Source organism: Sceloporus occidentalis, unplaced genomic scaffold (genome assembly GCF_023333645.1).
Source record: "Sceloporus occidentalis isolate IW3139 unplaced genomic scaffold, rSceOcc1.0.p SCAF_1, whole genome shotgun sequence".
NCBI lineage: Eukaryota > Metazoa > Chordata > Lepidosauria > Squamata > Phrynosomatidae > Sceloporus > Sceloporus occidentalis.
In genome coordinates, this window is record NW_028316981.1 from 139,473,522 (window position 1) to 139,487,503 (window position 13,982).

General features: G+C 40.9%; 1 protein-coding gene across 1 annotated transcript in view; it reads left to right on the forward strand.

Annotated features, from left to right (window-relative positions):
- The window catches only part of LOC149322311 (E3 ubiquitin-protein ligase RNF213-like), a 156,943-nt gene that overhangs the window by 88,815 nt on the left and 54,146 nt on the right, over positions 1–13,982 (forward strand). The window contains 5 exon segments of the mRNA XM_089525959.1: positions 3,947–4,047; positions 5,697–5,879; positions 9,662–9,819; positions 9,907–10,015; positions 11,077–11,191. Coding sequence (XP_089382085.1) covers positions 3,947–4,047; positions 5,697–5,879; positions 9,662–9,819; positions 9,907–10,015; positions 11,077–11,191 — 666 coding nt within the window.

Here is a 13,982-nt window from a genome sequence, read left to right on the forward strand (position 1 = left end):
AAGCAAAAGAAAACAATGCCAAAGAACTTAACAGAATTCTAGGAGGCATAACTGTGCTTGTGGTCAGTGCTTTCAGAATAGATTACGCTTTTGCCTTTCACCACAGGATGGTTCCTTTTTTGGTAAGAGTTAAAGTACAGTATTTACATTGACCTATGGATAACTTGACTCAGGTTTTTTGGGTCAATTTTTAACTAAAATTTCTAGACTTATACATTAGCATATACATTAAATGTCTTAATTATTTACAGATTTCATTTTAGTATAACAGTGCCTACAATTTATGGTTTATTTGTTTTTCCATCTCCCCTTTTCTCTTGGGTGTACATTTTTTAAACTACTTCTTCTTAAATGATTTTCATTTTCCCACCTTTGCTTCCCTGGAGTTCTCCCACCCATATTTCCATGAAGACTTAGGCCTGTTACAGACAGCCAAAATAAAGCTGCTTTGAGTCACAGTGGAGGTATGGTGTTTCAATGATGCATGTGTCCTAAGAGTCCAGAAGCCACGCCAAAGCCACTTAGGGCTGGAGCGTGGCTTTGGTGCGACTTCTGGACTCTTAGGACGCATGCATCATTGAAACACCATACCTCCACTGTGACTCAAAGCAGCTTTATTTTGGCTGTCTGTAACAGGCCTTAGTGAGGTATTGAATCAAGTGTGTGGAACATGGGACTGAAACAGATTTATTCTCTGAGCAAGAATGGGGAAGGATTATCTGCCTGCCTCTTGCATTTTTAGGAAAATAACAGACTTTTTATTTTCTCAAGCCTATAATCTGTGTTACAGACCTGCTATGGCAACAGGTTTTTTAAAGCATTCTTATCCTACTTTTTAGCTAAAATATTATTTTAGGTTGCTTAATGTACAACCAGAAAATCAAGGTACTCCTTGCCTGCAGGTTTATAATCTAGAAGACACAATTGAAAATGGAAGGAAAGAAAAAAGGAAAAAGAGGCAGACTGAGGCTGCATGTACACTGCAGAATTTGTAACAGAAATTTCAGGAAACTTAAATTTCTAGGATTGGCAGAGCAATAGGATTGGCAAGAGGACCTAGTAATTGAAAATCCATAAGTTTATTTCCAATTGTCGACATAGGAAAACAATGAACTCAGTGGAATTCAAGTTCCAAAAGCTGAGACCCCGAACAAGACAAAATGGCTCTTTTTATATTATTCAAGACAAAGAAGCTTCTTCAATACACCTGATTGGCTAATTACAATTTAAACATACAGAATTCTTACAATCAGAACAGAAATACATGCATACATTAAAACTGCATCATCACTCCTTACCCCCTCCTGTAGGAATTCAGTGGCTTTCCTCCTAACCTTGCTTCTGAATGTCCTTATCTCAGTACATTATGTTATGTCTTTTTACTGGTGCCAGCTTCCATCCAGGTCAAGACGCACTCATTATTCCTTTGCTCTAGTTTTTCTAAACTCCAAGCCTTTATTTCAAAAACCATCTCTCTGGCTGACAAAGGTGACTCCATCTTTCTATAGCTTTTTTATTTCAACAAGGAATATTTCCACCACAAATTAATATAGTTTGATACCGCTTTAACTGTCATGGCTCAATGCTATGGAATTGTGGGAATTGTAGTTTTGTGAGATATTTAGCCTTTTCTGACAGAGGCCTTTGGTGCCACAACAAACTACAAATCCCAGATTCCATAGGACAGTTAAAGCAATGTCAGACCGCATTAATTCTGCAGTGTTGCAGTAGCCTAAGGCACTAATTCTTAAAATTTGGATAGCAGTTCTTGTAATTATCAGCTGGAAACAAAACAAGGGCTTAAGGAGCCTTTGAACAGAACGGTTGGGATGGTCATGTTTATTTTCTCCTCCTGAAATCTTTTAGATAGCTGCAGCCCAGTGATTGTTGTGCTTTAAAATAATTAAAAGTTATTTTTTATATCTTTATAAATATAAAAATTTCCCTGGGTGGGGTACACTTAGCAAACTAACAGTTAAACCATTTAGAACCGTCTAAAACTATTTGCCAGTCTGTACTACATCAAAGCTCTCAAATCCAGTCAAGACATAATACCTGGACTGTTGGGGTATGTAGACACATGGAGTCTAGCATACACACATGCAGAGTTGATGCGCGTAGGCAAAAATGCCTAGCAGATGGCCTCTGTGCAGAGTTCATCTCCAAGCTGCAAAGGAAATATCCTTCCATGCAGACTGCTGCTTCTCTTGGAGAATGAATTGCTGGACAGCTGGATTCACTCAACGAGGGCTTTAATCTTGGTATCAGAGTAAATAGAAACTATGTACAGAGTATCAGACTGCTCCGTCTTGAATAGTCACAATAGTTGTGCAGACAATCATCATGCTCTGCCAACCCTCACAAACAACAACCACCAACACGGAGACTTGGTCCATCTCCCTTATATAGGATGTTCCTTTGGGGTCATGTGACAGCTATGACTTGCACTATTGAAACCTGGCTGGTTTCATCCCCAGTGCATGTTGCATCAGCCTTCTCATGATTCATAGCTCCCAAATACTTGACTCATGATCCCTACCGCTTGAACTATAGTATTCCTGTTATCTTTATCCCAGTTTCTCTAGTGGCCACATCCATGGCAAATATAAAAATCTCCCTAGGCAGGGTACACATAGTAAACTAATAGCTAAACCATTTAGAACAGTCTAAAACTATCTGCCAGTCTGTACTACATCAAAGCTTTCAAATCCAGTCAAGACATAACACCTAGATCTCAAAATGTGGTGCTGGAGAAGAGTTCTACAGGTACCATGGACTGCTAAAAAGACAAACATATGGGTCCTATACCAAATCAAGCCTGAACTCTCTCTAGAAGTCAAGATGATAAATAAATAGGTGATAAAATAGAACAAAATAGGACATATAAAAGAGCAAACCATACCCAAACTCTACTTAGAAGCCAAAATTAAACTGAGACTATCAGTACCTTGGACAAATTATGAGAAAAAAACACACAAACACACACACACAAATAGAAAAGGCAATAAAGCTTGGAAAGATAAAAGACAGTAGAAAAAAAAAGGAAGGCAACATTCCAGATGGATAGATTCAGCTAAAAATTCCATGACCCTGAGTCTGCAGGAGCTGAGCAGGGCTGCTGCTGATAGGCTCACTTGCAAGTCATTCATAGGGGTGCCATAATTCAAAGTTGATTTGATGGCAGTTAAAAATAATAATATCCCTTATTAAGAACAGGAACAGGTGAATTTGCTAAATGGCTGCCAACTGGGGAAATATATCAAGGCTTTCATTGCTGGTGGGATTTTGTTTAACTTGGGTTGAGCAGGCCCACAGTTCGACAAACCTGTGAGGTTTCTATTTTATGTATTTTAATGTATTTATTTTTAAGTATAAATTGCCTGTTCCAAGTGGCTACATTAAGACTGAGATGCCTGAAATGCTACCTTCTGGAAAATATGATCGATGGGACTTCATTCTGAGTAAACATGATTACGAATACACTTTACACTTGTTCTTACACATGAAAATATATACAGTTACAATCCATATCCACTATTTTTTTAACCATGGATTTAACCATCCACAACTTAAAAATATTTTTAAAATATATACATTCCAATAAACAAACCTTAATTTTGCCACTTTATGGAAGAGACAGCATTTTACTATGTCATTATATTTAATGGGACTTGAGCATTGACAGGTTTTCATATCCACAGGGGATGGGCATATCACACACTCTCAGCCTCAGAGGGAGGCAGTGGCAAAACCTCTGAACAAATCTTGCCAGAAAAACCCTGTAATAGGTTTGCCTTAGGGTTGCTATAAGTCGGAAATGACCTGAAGGCACACAACAACAACAACAAAGTTTGTACATACGAATGGGAACTAATGCATGTTTTCTTGTAGTTGAGAGTCTTTTCTCCATCTCCTGGAATTTGATCTTTATTTTTGTTCCTTTCAGTGTTTTCAGGGGGATTCTGACATAAAAAGTCATAACACATTTTCTGCAGTGATGAAAGTGATCTGCCAGTGCAAGGAGGAAACCAGTTCAGCATTTTGCAGGTAATGATTTCAGTCCTCATTGTTTAGTCCTGGAATCAATATTCTAACTGGAGGCCATAAACTGCATCAAATCCTGTGATGGAAAAAAAAAGGTAGAGGAAACCAATTCTAAATTTTCTTTTCTATTTTCCCTACGGTCATATTTGAGCCAGTATGGTGTGATGTTGGACTAAGACACTGGGGACCAGGGTTTAAATCCTTGTTCAGCCATGGAAACCCACTGGATGACCTTGGGCAAGTCACACTCTCTCAGCCTCAGAGGATGATTAAAAGCACCCACCCAAACAAATTCTGCCAAGAAAATCTGGTGATAGAGTTGCCTTAGGGCTGTCATAACTCAGAAATAATATGAAGGCACACAGCTACGTCATATTTGATACCTTTATTGATTATTCAGTTTGTATCATGCTTGGCCATTCAGGCAGGGGAGCAAAATGCCTTGCTTTTTGTGTCTTCTATTGCCATCATAAGGCAATATAAGGCTACGTAAAATAAGAGCTACATAAAACAAACAACTCACAGCTTGCTACAGTATAGCTAGAGTACAGCCTAAAAGGCAGATAACAATTACAAAGGTATGCAAGAATAAAATAGTATTTTCCTAGTGCCTAAACTATAACCGTGTGGCAGTGCCAGGGAACATCCCAGTATGGTTGTTCAAAGAGGTTCTGTCGCTCAAAAGGGTAATTTCACCTTTAAAGGCAGAGAATCTGGAGAAGGGGGTCTAATGATTATTTGAATGGATGGTTAGATTCATATAGGAGAAAATAGTTATGGGGGAGTATTAACATTGCTTTCACTTTTATTCATAATATTAATATTCTTATGACTGTGTATTAATATTCTTATGACTGTGAGCAATACTGTTAACATCTCTTCCCCTTTTTATTTTTGATTGATGTATTTTATGATGTTTTTACTGTTGTAATCCTGCTTCGATCCAAAGGGAGAAGCAGGAGATATAAATAAAATTTATTATTATTATTAGTAGTAGTAGTATTAATATTGCTTTTACTTTTACTTTTGGGGTAAAATACATATGTGCATACTGTCTTATTTGCTTTGATAGTTAAAGGCATCTCAACATGTGTTTCCCAACTTTGACTCTCCATATATTTGAGACCAACTCTCAAGACTCCCAACCAACATGGATAGTGGTCAGGAATGCCAGGATTTGAATATGGAGAGATAAAGTCTGGGAATGACTGGTTTAGCCATTAACAGCGCCGTACACACATCCTGCAAAAGGTGGGCTGGATCCGCCTCTCATTGCTGCGCAGCATTACTACAGCAACCAAATGCTGTGGTGCCGCTGCACAGCAAAAAAGAAGTGTGCAGAAGCAGCTCCAGTTTGGTGTGCAGCTGTGACACCACGAGCCCCATAGAATGGTGTAGTGACAGCTTGGCTGCGCCATGCCATTTGAATACAATGCAGCTGCGACATCACTGACATGTGCAACATGTGGGTGGGGCCGTGCAATCATGGCGCCCCCCACACGTACTAGGGTTAGGGAGCATATGGTTGATGCGCGCTCCCTAACTCTAGTATCGCTGGGAGAACACCGCTTTATGGCTGTGTGTACTGGCCCAAATTCTTTAATTAAATAAAGGTTCTGTTTTTCCATTGACATTTATTCTTGAATTCACAGATATAGTTTGAGGCCTTGTCCAGTTTGTTTGGGAGATCCTAGAGAACCAGTCAACCTTCCTTGTGACCATGTGTGTTGTCACAGCTGCCTCAAACAATGGCTGACGCCAGGACAGATGGTCTGCCCTGTCTGCCTGGTCAGCCTACCAGATGACTATACTCCCGCAGTATCCAAGGAACTCAGGTAAAGCTTTATCCCTGGTCAAACAAAATCATAGAATCATAGAATAATAGAGTTGGAAGAGACTGCCATCCAATCCAACCCCCTGCCATGCAGGAAATCCAGTTCAAAGCCTCCCTGACAGATGGTCATCCAGCCTCTGTTTAAAGACCTCCAAGGAGGGAGATTCCACTACACTGTGAGGGAATGTGTTCCACTGTCAGACAGCCCTTACTGTCAGGAAGTTCTTCCTAATGTTGAGATGGGATCTCTTTTGCTGTAACTTGATCCATTGTTCTGAGTCCTAGTCTCTGGAGCAGCAGAAAACAAGCTTGCTCCCTCCTCAATATGACATCCTTTCAAATATTTAAACAGGGCTATCATATCACCTCTTAGAATCATAGAATCATAGAGTTGGAAGAGACCACTAGGGCCATCCAGTCCAACCCCCTGCCATGCAGGAAATCCAAATCAAAGCATCCCTGACAGATGGCCATCCAGCCTCTGTTTAAAGACCTCCAAGGAAGGAGACTCTATCACCCTCCGAGGGAGTGCATTCCACTGTCGAACAGCCCTTACTGTCAGGAAGTTCCTCCTAATGTTCAGGTGGAATCTTTTTTCCTGTAGCTTGCATCCATTGTTCCGGGTTCTGTTCTCGGGAGCAGAAGAAAACAAGCTTGTTCCCTCCTCAATATGACATCCCTTCAAATATTTAAATAGCACTATCATATCACCTCTTAACCTTCTTTTCTCCAGGCTAAACATCCCCAGCTCCCTAAGTCGTTCCTCATAGGACATGGTTTCCAGACCCTTCACCATTTTTGTCGCCCTCCTTTGGACACGCTCCAGTTTCTCAATGTCCTTCCTGAATTGTGGCGCCCAGAACTGGACACAATATTCTAGGTGGGGCCTGACCAAAGCAGAATACAGTGGCACTATTACTTCTCTTGATCTAGACACTATACTTCTATTGATGCAGCCTAAAATTGCATTGGCCTTTTTAGCTGCCGCATCGCACTGTTGACTCATGTTCAACTTGTGGTCTACTTGGACTCCCAGATCCCTTTCACACGTAGTTTCATTCAGCCAGGTGTCCCCCATCCTATATTTGTGCATTTTATTTTTCCGCCCTAAGTGCAATACCTTACATTTCTCCGTGTTGACTTTCATTTTGTTAGCTGTGGCCCAGCTTTCTAGTCTATTCAGGTCATTTTGAATCTTGGTCCTGTCCTCTGGGGTATTAGCTATTCCTCCTAATTTGGTGTCATCTGCAAATTTGATACGTATGCTCCCAATTCTGTCATCCAGGTCATTGATAAAGATGTTGAATAACACTGGGCCCAGGACAGAGCCCTGTGGAACCCCACTGGTCACTTCTCTCCAGGATGAAAAGGAGCCATTGTTGAGCACCCTTTGGGTTCGGCCGGTCAACCAGTTACAAATCCATGTAACAGTTGCCTTGTCTAGCCCACATTTTACAAGCTTGTATGCAAGAATGTCATGGAAAACCTTGTCAAAGGCCTTACTGAAATCAAGATATACTATATCCACAGCATTCCCTTCATCTACCAAGCTGGTAATTTTATCAAAGAAAGAGATTAGATTTGTCTGGCATGACTTGTTTCTCTGAAACCCATGTTGAGTTTTTGTGATTATGGAATTGCCCTCTAGATGTTCACAGACTCTTTGTTTAATTATCTGCTCTAGAATCTTTTCTGGGATTGATGTCAGACTAACTGGACGATAATTGTTGGGATCGTCTTTTTTTCCCTTTTTGAAGATGGGGACAACGTTTGCCCTCCTCCAGTCTGCTGCGATTTCTTCTGTTTTCCAGGAGTTTTCAAATATGATTGCCAATGGCTCCGATATTACATTTGCCAGTTCTTTTAATACCCTTGGATGGAGTTCATCTAGTCCCGGAGACTTAAATTCATTTAGATTAACAAGGTATTCCTCTACTATCTCTTTACTTATTCTGTGCTGAAATTCCCCTAATCTGTCCTCTGCTCCATTATCCTCAGGTTGAGCACCCTTTTCCTTTTCTGAGAAGACTGAGGCAAAGAAGGTGTTGAGTAATTCTGCCTTTTCTCTGTCCCCTGTTAACATTTTGCCATCTTCTCCACGCAGTGACCCTACCGTTTCCTTCTTCTTACTTTTACATATCCAAAAAAGCCCTTTTTATTCTTTTTAACCTCTCTAGCAAGCCTGAGTTCATTCTGCGCTTTAGCTTTTCTGACTTTACCCCTACACATGCCTGCTATTTCTTTGAATTCCTTTTTCGTGATTTCCCCCTTTTTCCATTTCTTATACATGTTCCGTTTCAAACTTAGCTCAGTTGAAAGTTCCTTAGTCATCCATCCTGGTTTCTTGAGACTTCTCCCGTTTTTCTTCCTCACTGGAACTGTTTGAAATTGTGCCTTCAGTATCTCCCTTTTGAGAAATTCCAATCCGTCCTGAACTCCTTTATCTTTTAGTACTTCTTACCATGGAATTGCCCTCAATACTTCTCTAAGTTTACTGAAATTTGCTCTCCTAAAGTCTAGAATGTGTGTTTGACTATGCCTGGCTTCTCCTTTCCACTGTATAACAAACTCCAGGAGAACATGGTCACTTCCACCTAATGATCCCACCACTTGCACCCCATTAACCAAGTCATCCTTGTTGGTTAGGATCAGATCTAAAATAGTTGACCCCCTTGTTGCCTCTTCCACCTTTTGGACAATGAAATTGTCTTCCAGGCAAGTGAGGCATTTGCTAGACCTTGAGGATTTTGCTGAGTTTGACTTCCAGCAAATATCAAGATAGTTGAAGTCGCCCATCACTACTACATCTCTCTTTTCTGACTGTGTGGTCATCTGTTCTAGAAAGGTATCATCCAATTCCTCAGTCTGACTTGGGGGTCTGTAGTAGACTCCCACAATAATATCCTTGTTGTTTCCCTCCCCTTTAATTTTTATCCACATGCTCTCCACCTGGCTGCCAGTATTGATGTCCTGGATCTCTTCACTGGTGTAAATATCTCTGACATATAGTGCTATTCCTCCTCCTTTCCTGTTTGGCCTATTTCTCTTAAAAAGGTTATAGCCTTCTATTTCCACATTCCAATTATGAGACTCATCCCACCAGGTTTCGGTGATGCCTATTATATCATATTTGCTTTGTTGTACTAGGAGTTCGAGTTCATCTTGCTTATTTCCCATGCTCTGTGCATTAGTGTAGAGACATCGCAGACCATGGTTCCCTTTTACTTGCTGCTTGTGCAAGTTTTTTTGCCTCCAACTGTTGGGTCCTTGCACTTTTTTTCTTGTTTCCTCTATGTCAGTTTGACTATTTTCGCCATCCCTTTCACTTTCCTTAATATTGTCTCCCTTCCCCACGGAACTCAGTTTAAAGCCCTCCTGATCAAGTTCTTGAGACTGTTGGCAAAAACATTTCTTCCAACTGGCGTGAGATGCAACCCATCTGTTGCAAGAAGTCCCTCCTCGTGGAACCGCAGCCTATGATCGAAGAATCCAAATCCTTCTCGGCAGCACCATCTGCGGAGCCAGTTGTTCACATCCGCTATTTTCCTCTCCCTTCCTGGACCGTGCCCTTCAACTGGCAGAAGAGACGAGATCACGAGATTAACCTTCTCTTCTCCAGGCTGAAAGATTAATAACTGTTACTGATCTTTAGCTTCTCACCATAATTTTAGATGACTTCATATTAACTTGTAGGCTGTTTATTTCTGAGCATTCCCCTCATGCCATGTCATGCAAGTTCTGCAGTTGTCGAGATAAATAATACCCCATGCTTTATTTCCACAGTATTGCCATGGAAAAAAATGCCCATTTCCATAAGTTCTGCAACAATTTTTTCATAGACCTGCTTTCCACAATGTGTTTCAAAAACAATGAACTCCCAGAAAAAGCTGTAATTCAGGAACTGCTGAATCTGGTGTTTGTTCACAAAGAAGCTTTGAGAGGTATAGTTGCATATTACTATTGATTTTCCTAGTTTTAAATAATTTATTGTTTTATTTCATTACACTGATTTGCTTTGTTATCTCTAGGTTTGGGGGATACCAATGTACATACAAAATATCTGTTCCCTTTCAATGGTGTGGTGAATAAAACTCCTGTAATCTGTTCTGTTGTGCTAAAGTTGCTTCTGAAGTACAGGTAAGGATTTCTTATGGTGAGGGGAACTATTTCTCCTTCAATATTAACCCCATGGATGTGTGAAATAGTTTTCTTCAGGTCCTCATGGCCCCCACATGGGTTCAGCTGTCACTGTTCAGAAACTTTGCCCTCTATCCCCACACCAGTATACAGCTCAGTTTCAAATGCATCCTTGTGATGTTACCTAAATTGCTCCAAATTGACTTTGATGGGGGAATTAATTAATTAGCTCAAGGGAGCAGTGAGAAGGCTTTTCAGTAACTTTAATAAGCAGGGACCTTTTCCCTTTGTATACTGGTTCAGAGAAATTAGAACTTCAGAGTGGAAGATTCAAATGTATTTTATTGATACAGGTAAGGGGCTGCAACATTCACACAAAAGCACACATTCACATCCTTGTACAAGAGCTAAAGAAATAAAGATTTGTTAAATGGGGTAGAGATTAGAAGGATGGGACCATATATTATCAGTATATTGGCCAGGAGTCCAAATCAGAGGAAAAATTGCAGGGAAAGTGTACTCAGATTGTTTATCAGCAATTCTGAAGAGTCTAGATGGAATCATGTCTGCTGACTTCATCTAAGACTGAAAAAATAGAGCAGCCTGCTTCTTCTTATACCTTTTCACTTTGTGCGAAGATCCTTGGGAACCTGAGGTGGAAATTTCTGTGGGGAAGAAGAGTAGAACCCAACAGGGCCACAAAATGTAGCCATACTAAACAAAAGGGGTGGCAGATCCATATGGCTTGTCTCCTTGATCTCATATGGCTGACAAATACCCAAGTCACCCTGCTTCTCAAATCAGAAGAGTAGATTTGAATTTTAAAGGATACCTTTCTGCCTACATGCCCCTAGCGCTTCATGACTGAATTGCACTAGGGCACTTTTATCAAGGTCTAGATGCCCTTTTCAGGATGGAGTTTGATCTCAAAGTTCAATTAGAGGCAAAAAAAGGCTATTGGGGCTAATAACAAGATCTTCTTTCATATTTAGAAAAAGATGAATATCATTAGAAATCTATGTGTTATTCATGAATAAGGTGATGTTTATTTATTTCCATAGCTTTAATCATGCGAAAGACTATATGCAGAAATGCTTATCTCAAGTAGAAGCAAGTTGCATCTTAGATAAAGAAGATAAAATAGAACTATACACACTATTTGTCAACTGTTTTGAGGTAAGTATATTTTCCCAGCCTCGTTTATTTTTCTTTGTAGAGAGTAACATGGTCATTGGGGAGTGTCCACTTGAGTCTCTAGGAAGCCTCTTAATTTTTAATTGTTTTTGAAAGAAGAGTGAGTTGCTTTCCTTAAAAAAAAAAGGTTGTTAAAAGGGCTGCCAGGCCCAGAAACACCCAGAAGAGTGAAGACAAGCACCCACCCAAAGGGAAGGTATTTTTACCATACATCAAAGGAGTCACAGACAGACTAGGCAAAGTGGTGAGGAAGCATAACCTGCAAATGGTTTACAAACTGACGAAGAAAATCCAGCAAATGGATTTTGACAAGGTTTCTCATGACATTCTTGCAAACAAGCTTGTAAAATGTGGGCTAGACAAAGTAACTGTTAAATGGATCTGTAATTGGTTTACTGGCGGAACCCAAAGGGTGCTCAACAATGGCTCTTTTTCAGCCTGGAGAGAAGTGACCAGTGGGGTCCCACAGGGCTCGGTCCTGGGCCCAAGGCTATTCAACATCTTTATCAATGACCTGGATGACAGAATTGGGAGCATACTTATCAAATTTGCAGATGACACCAAATTAGGAGGAATAGCTAATACTCCAGAGGACAGGATCAACATTCAAAATGATCTGAATAGACTAGAAAGCTAGGCCAAAGCTAACAAAATGAAATTCAACACAGAGAAATGTAAGGTACTGCACTTAGGGCAGAAAAATGAAATGCACAGATATAGGATGGGGGACACCTGTTTGAATGAAACTACATGTGAAAGGGATCTGGGAGTCCAAGTAGACCACAAGTTGAACATGAGTCAACAGCGCGATGTGGCAGCTAAAAAGGCCAATGCAATTTTAGGCTGCATCAATAAAAGTATAGTGTCTAGATCAAGAGAAGTAATAGTGCCACTATATTCTGCTCTGGTCAGGCCCCACCTGGAATATTGTGTCCAGTTTTGGGTGCCACAATTCAAAAAGGACATTGAGAAACTGGAGCGTGTCCAAAGGAGGGCGACTAAAATGGTGAAAGGTCTGGAAACCTTGCCCTATGAGGAACGATTCAGGGAGCTGGGGATGTTTAGCCTGGAGAAGAGAAGGTTAAGAGGTGATATGATAGACCTGTTTAAATATTTGAAAGGATGTCATATTGAGGAGGGAGCAAGCTTGTTTTCTGCTGCTCCAGAGAACAGGACCCGGAACAATGGATGCAAGCTACAGCAAAAGACATTAGGAAGAACATTAGGAAGAACTTCCTGACAGTAAGGGCTGTCTGACAGTGGAACACATTCCCTCAGAGTGTAGTGGAGTTTCCCTCCTTGGAGGTCTTTAAACAGAGGCTGGATGGCCATCTGTCAGGGATGCTTTGATTTGGATTTCCTGCATGGCAGGGGGTTGGACTGGATGGCCCTTGTGGTCTTTTCCATCTCTACGATTCTATGATTCTATGAAATGCTTCGCTCAGCCAAGGACCAGAGAGACCCTCTGACAGCCGCAGGAGTTTACCGCATACCATGCAGCTGCAGACAAGTCTACATAGGGACCACCAAACGCAGGGTGCAAACAAGAATCAAGGAACACGAGAGACACTGCAGACTGGGCCAGCCAGAAAAATCACCAGTAGCAGAACATACCACAAACCATCCTGGGCATAAAATACTGTTTGAAAACACTGAGATTCTATACCATGCCAACCACTACCATGTCAGGATGCACAGGGAAGCCATTGAAATCCACAAACACCTGGACAATTTCAACAGAAAAGAGGAAACCCTTAAAGTAAACAAGGTTTGGCTACCAGTCCTGAAAAACAGCAAGATGAAGACTCCACAAATGCAAATGAGAAATCTCCCAGGGTCAGGGGTTTCCCAGCAGACAAAGAGTACTAACCAAGCAGACACTAATCCTCTTTTGCAGACCCTCCCACCCTGAGGCCTGCCATCAGCAACAGAACAATACACATGCAAATCATTCCTGCCTTCCCCGGCTCACACAATATATATATACCCAACTCCTTTCCAAGCCAGCATTCTCTGAAGATGCCAGCCACAGATGCTGGTGAAATGTCAGGAAGAAACTCTTCTAGAACATGACCACATAACCCGAGAAACCCACAAAAAACTATGGATGCCAGCCATGAAAGCCTTCGACTTCATGTTGTTAAAAGAGTTTTTTAGTCTTAAAGGAGAAGCAGTTGTTTCCACCTTAACTCTGCCCTTTCTCAACTCAGGCTATGCTTTGGCACCTGTGCTCTTTAATTTTCTCTGGAAAACCTTAGTCTGTGTTCAGGTTCTAACTCTTCAGAGAAATGAGAGAGATGTTGTACAGATGTTGCTCAAGCCCACATGCATATTTTAGCGCAAGGTTGACTAGACCAGCAGCTGTTTATGAATTACTTTAGGCAGTTCCACGTAGGTCAATCAAAAGAAACAGCTAAAATAAGAGGGGAAAGCAGTAAACAGTCTTTTGCTTTTTAGCTAAGTCTTCCCTCCACCCACTCCACCAAATTGTATTTATATATTTACCAAGCTACCAGCTGATGGATGAGGTATAGAAGTAAATTTTGTTGGCCTGCAGAAATATTGATCTCTATGTAGCCATTGTGTCAGAATCATCTTAATTAGTCCTACAGTTAGCCCTTGGTATCTGCTGGAGTTTGGCTCCAGGACCTCACACCCACAGATACCAAAATCTGTGGATGCTCAGTGCCATCACATACACTTATGTAGCAAAATGTTGTCTCTTACATAAAATGGCAAAATGAAGGTTTTCTTTTTGGAATTTTGCTTTTTG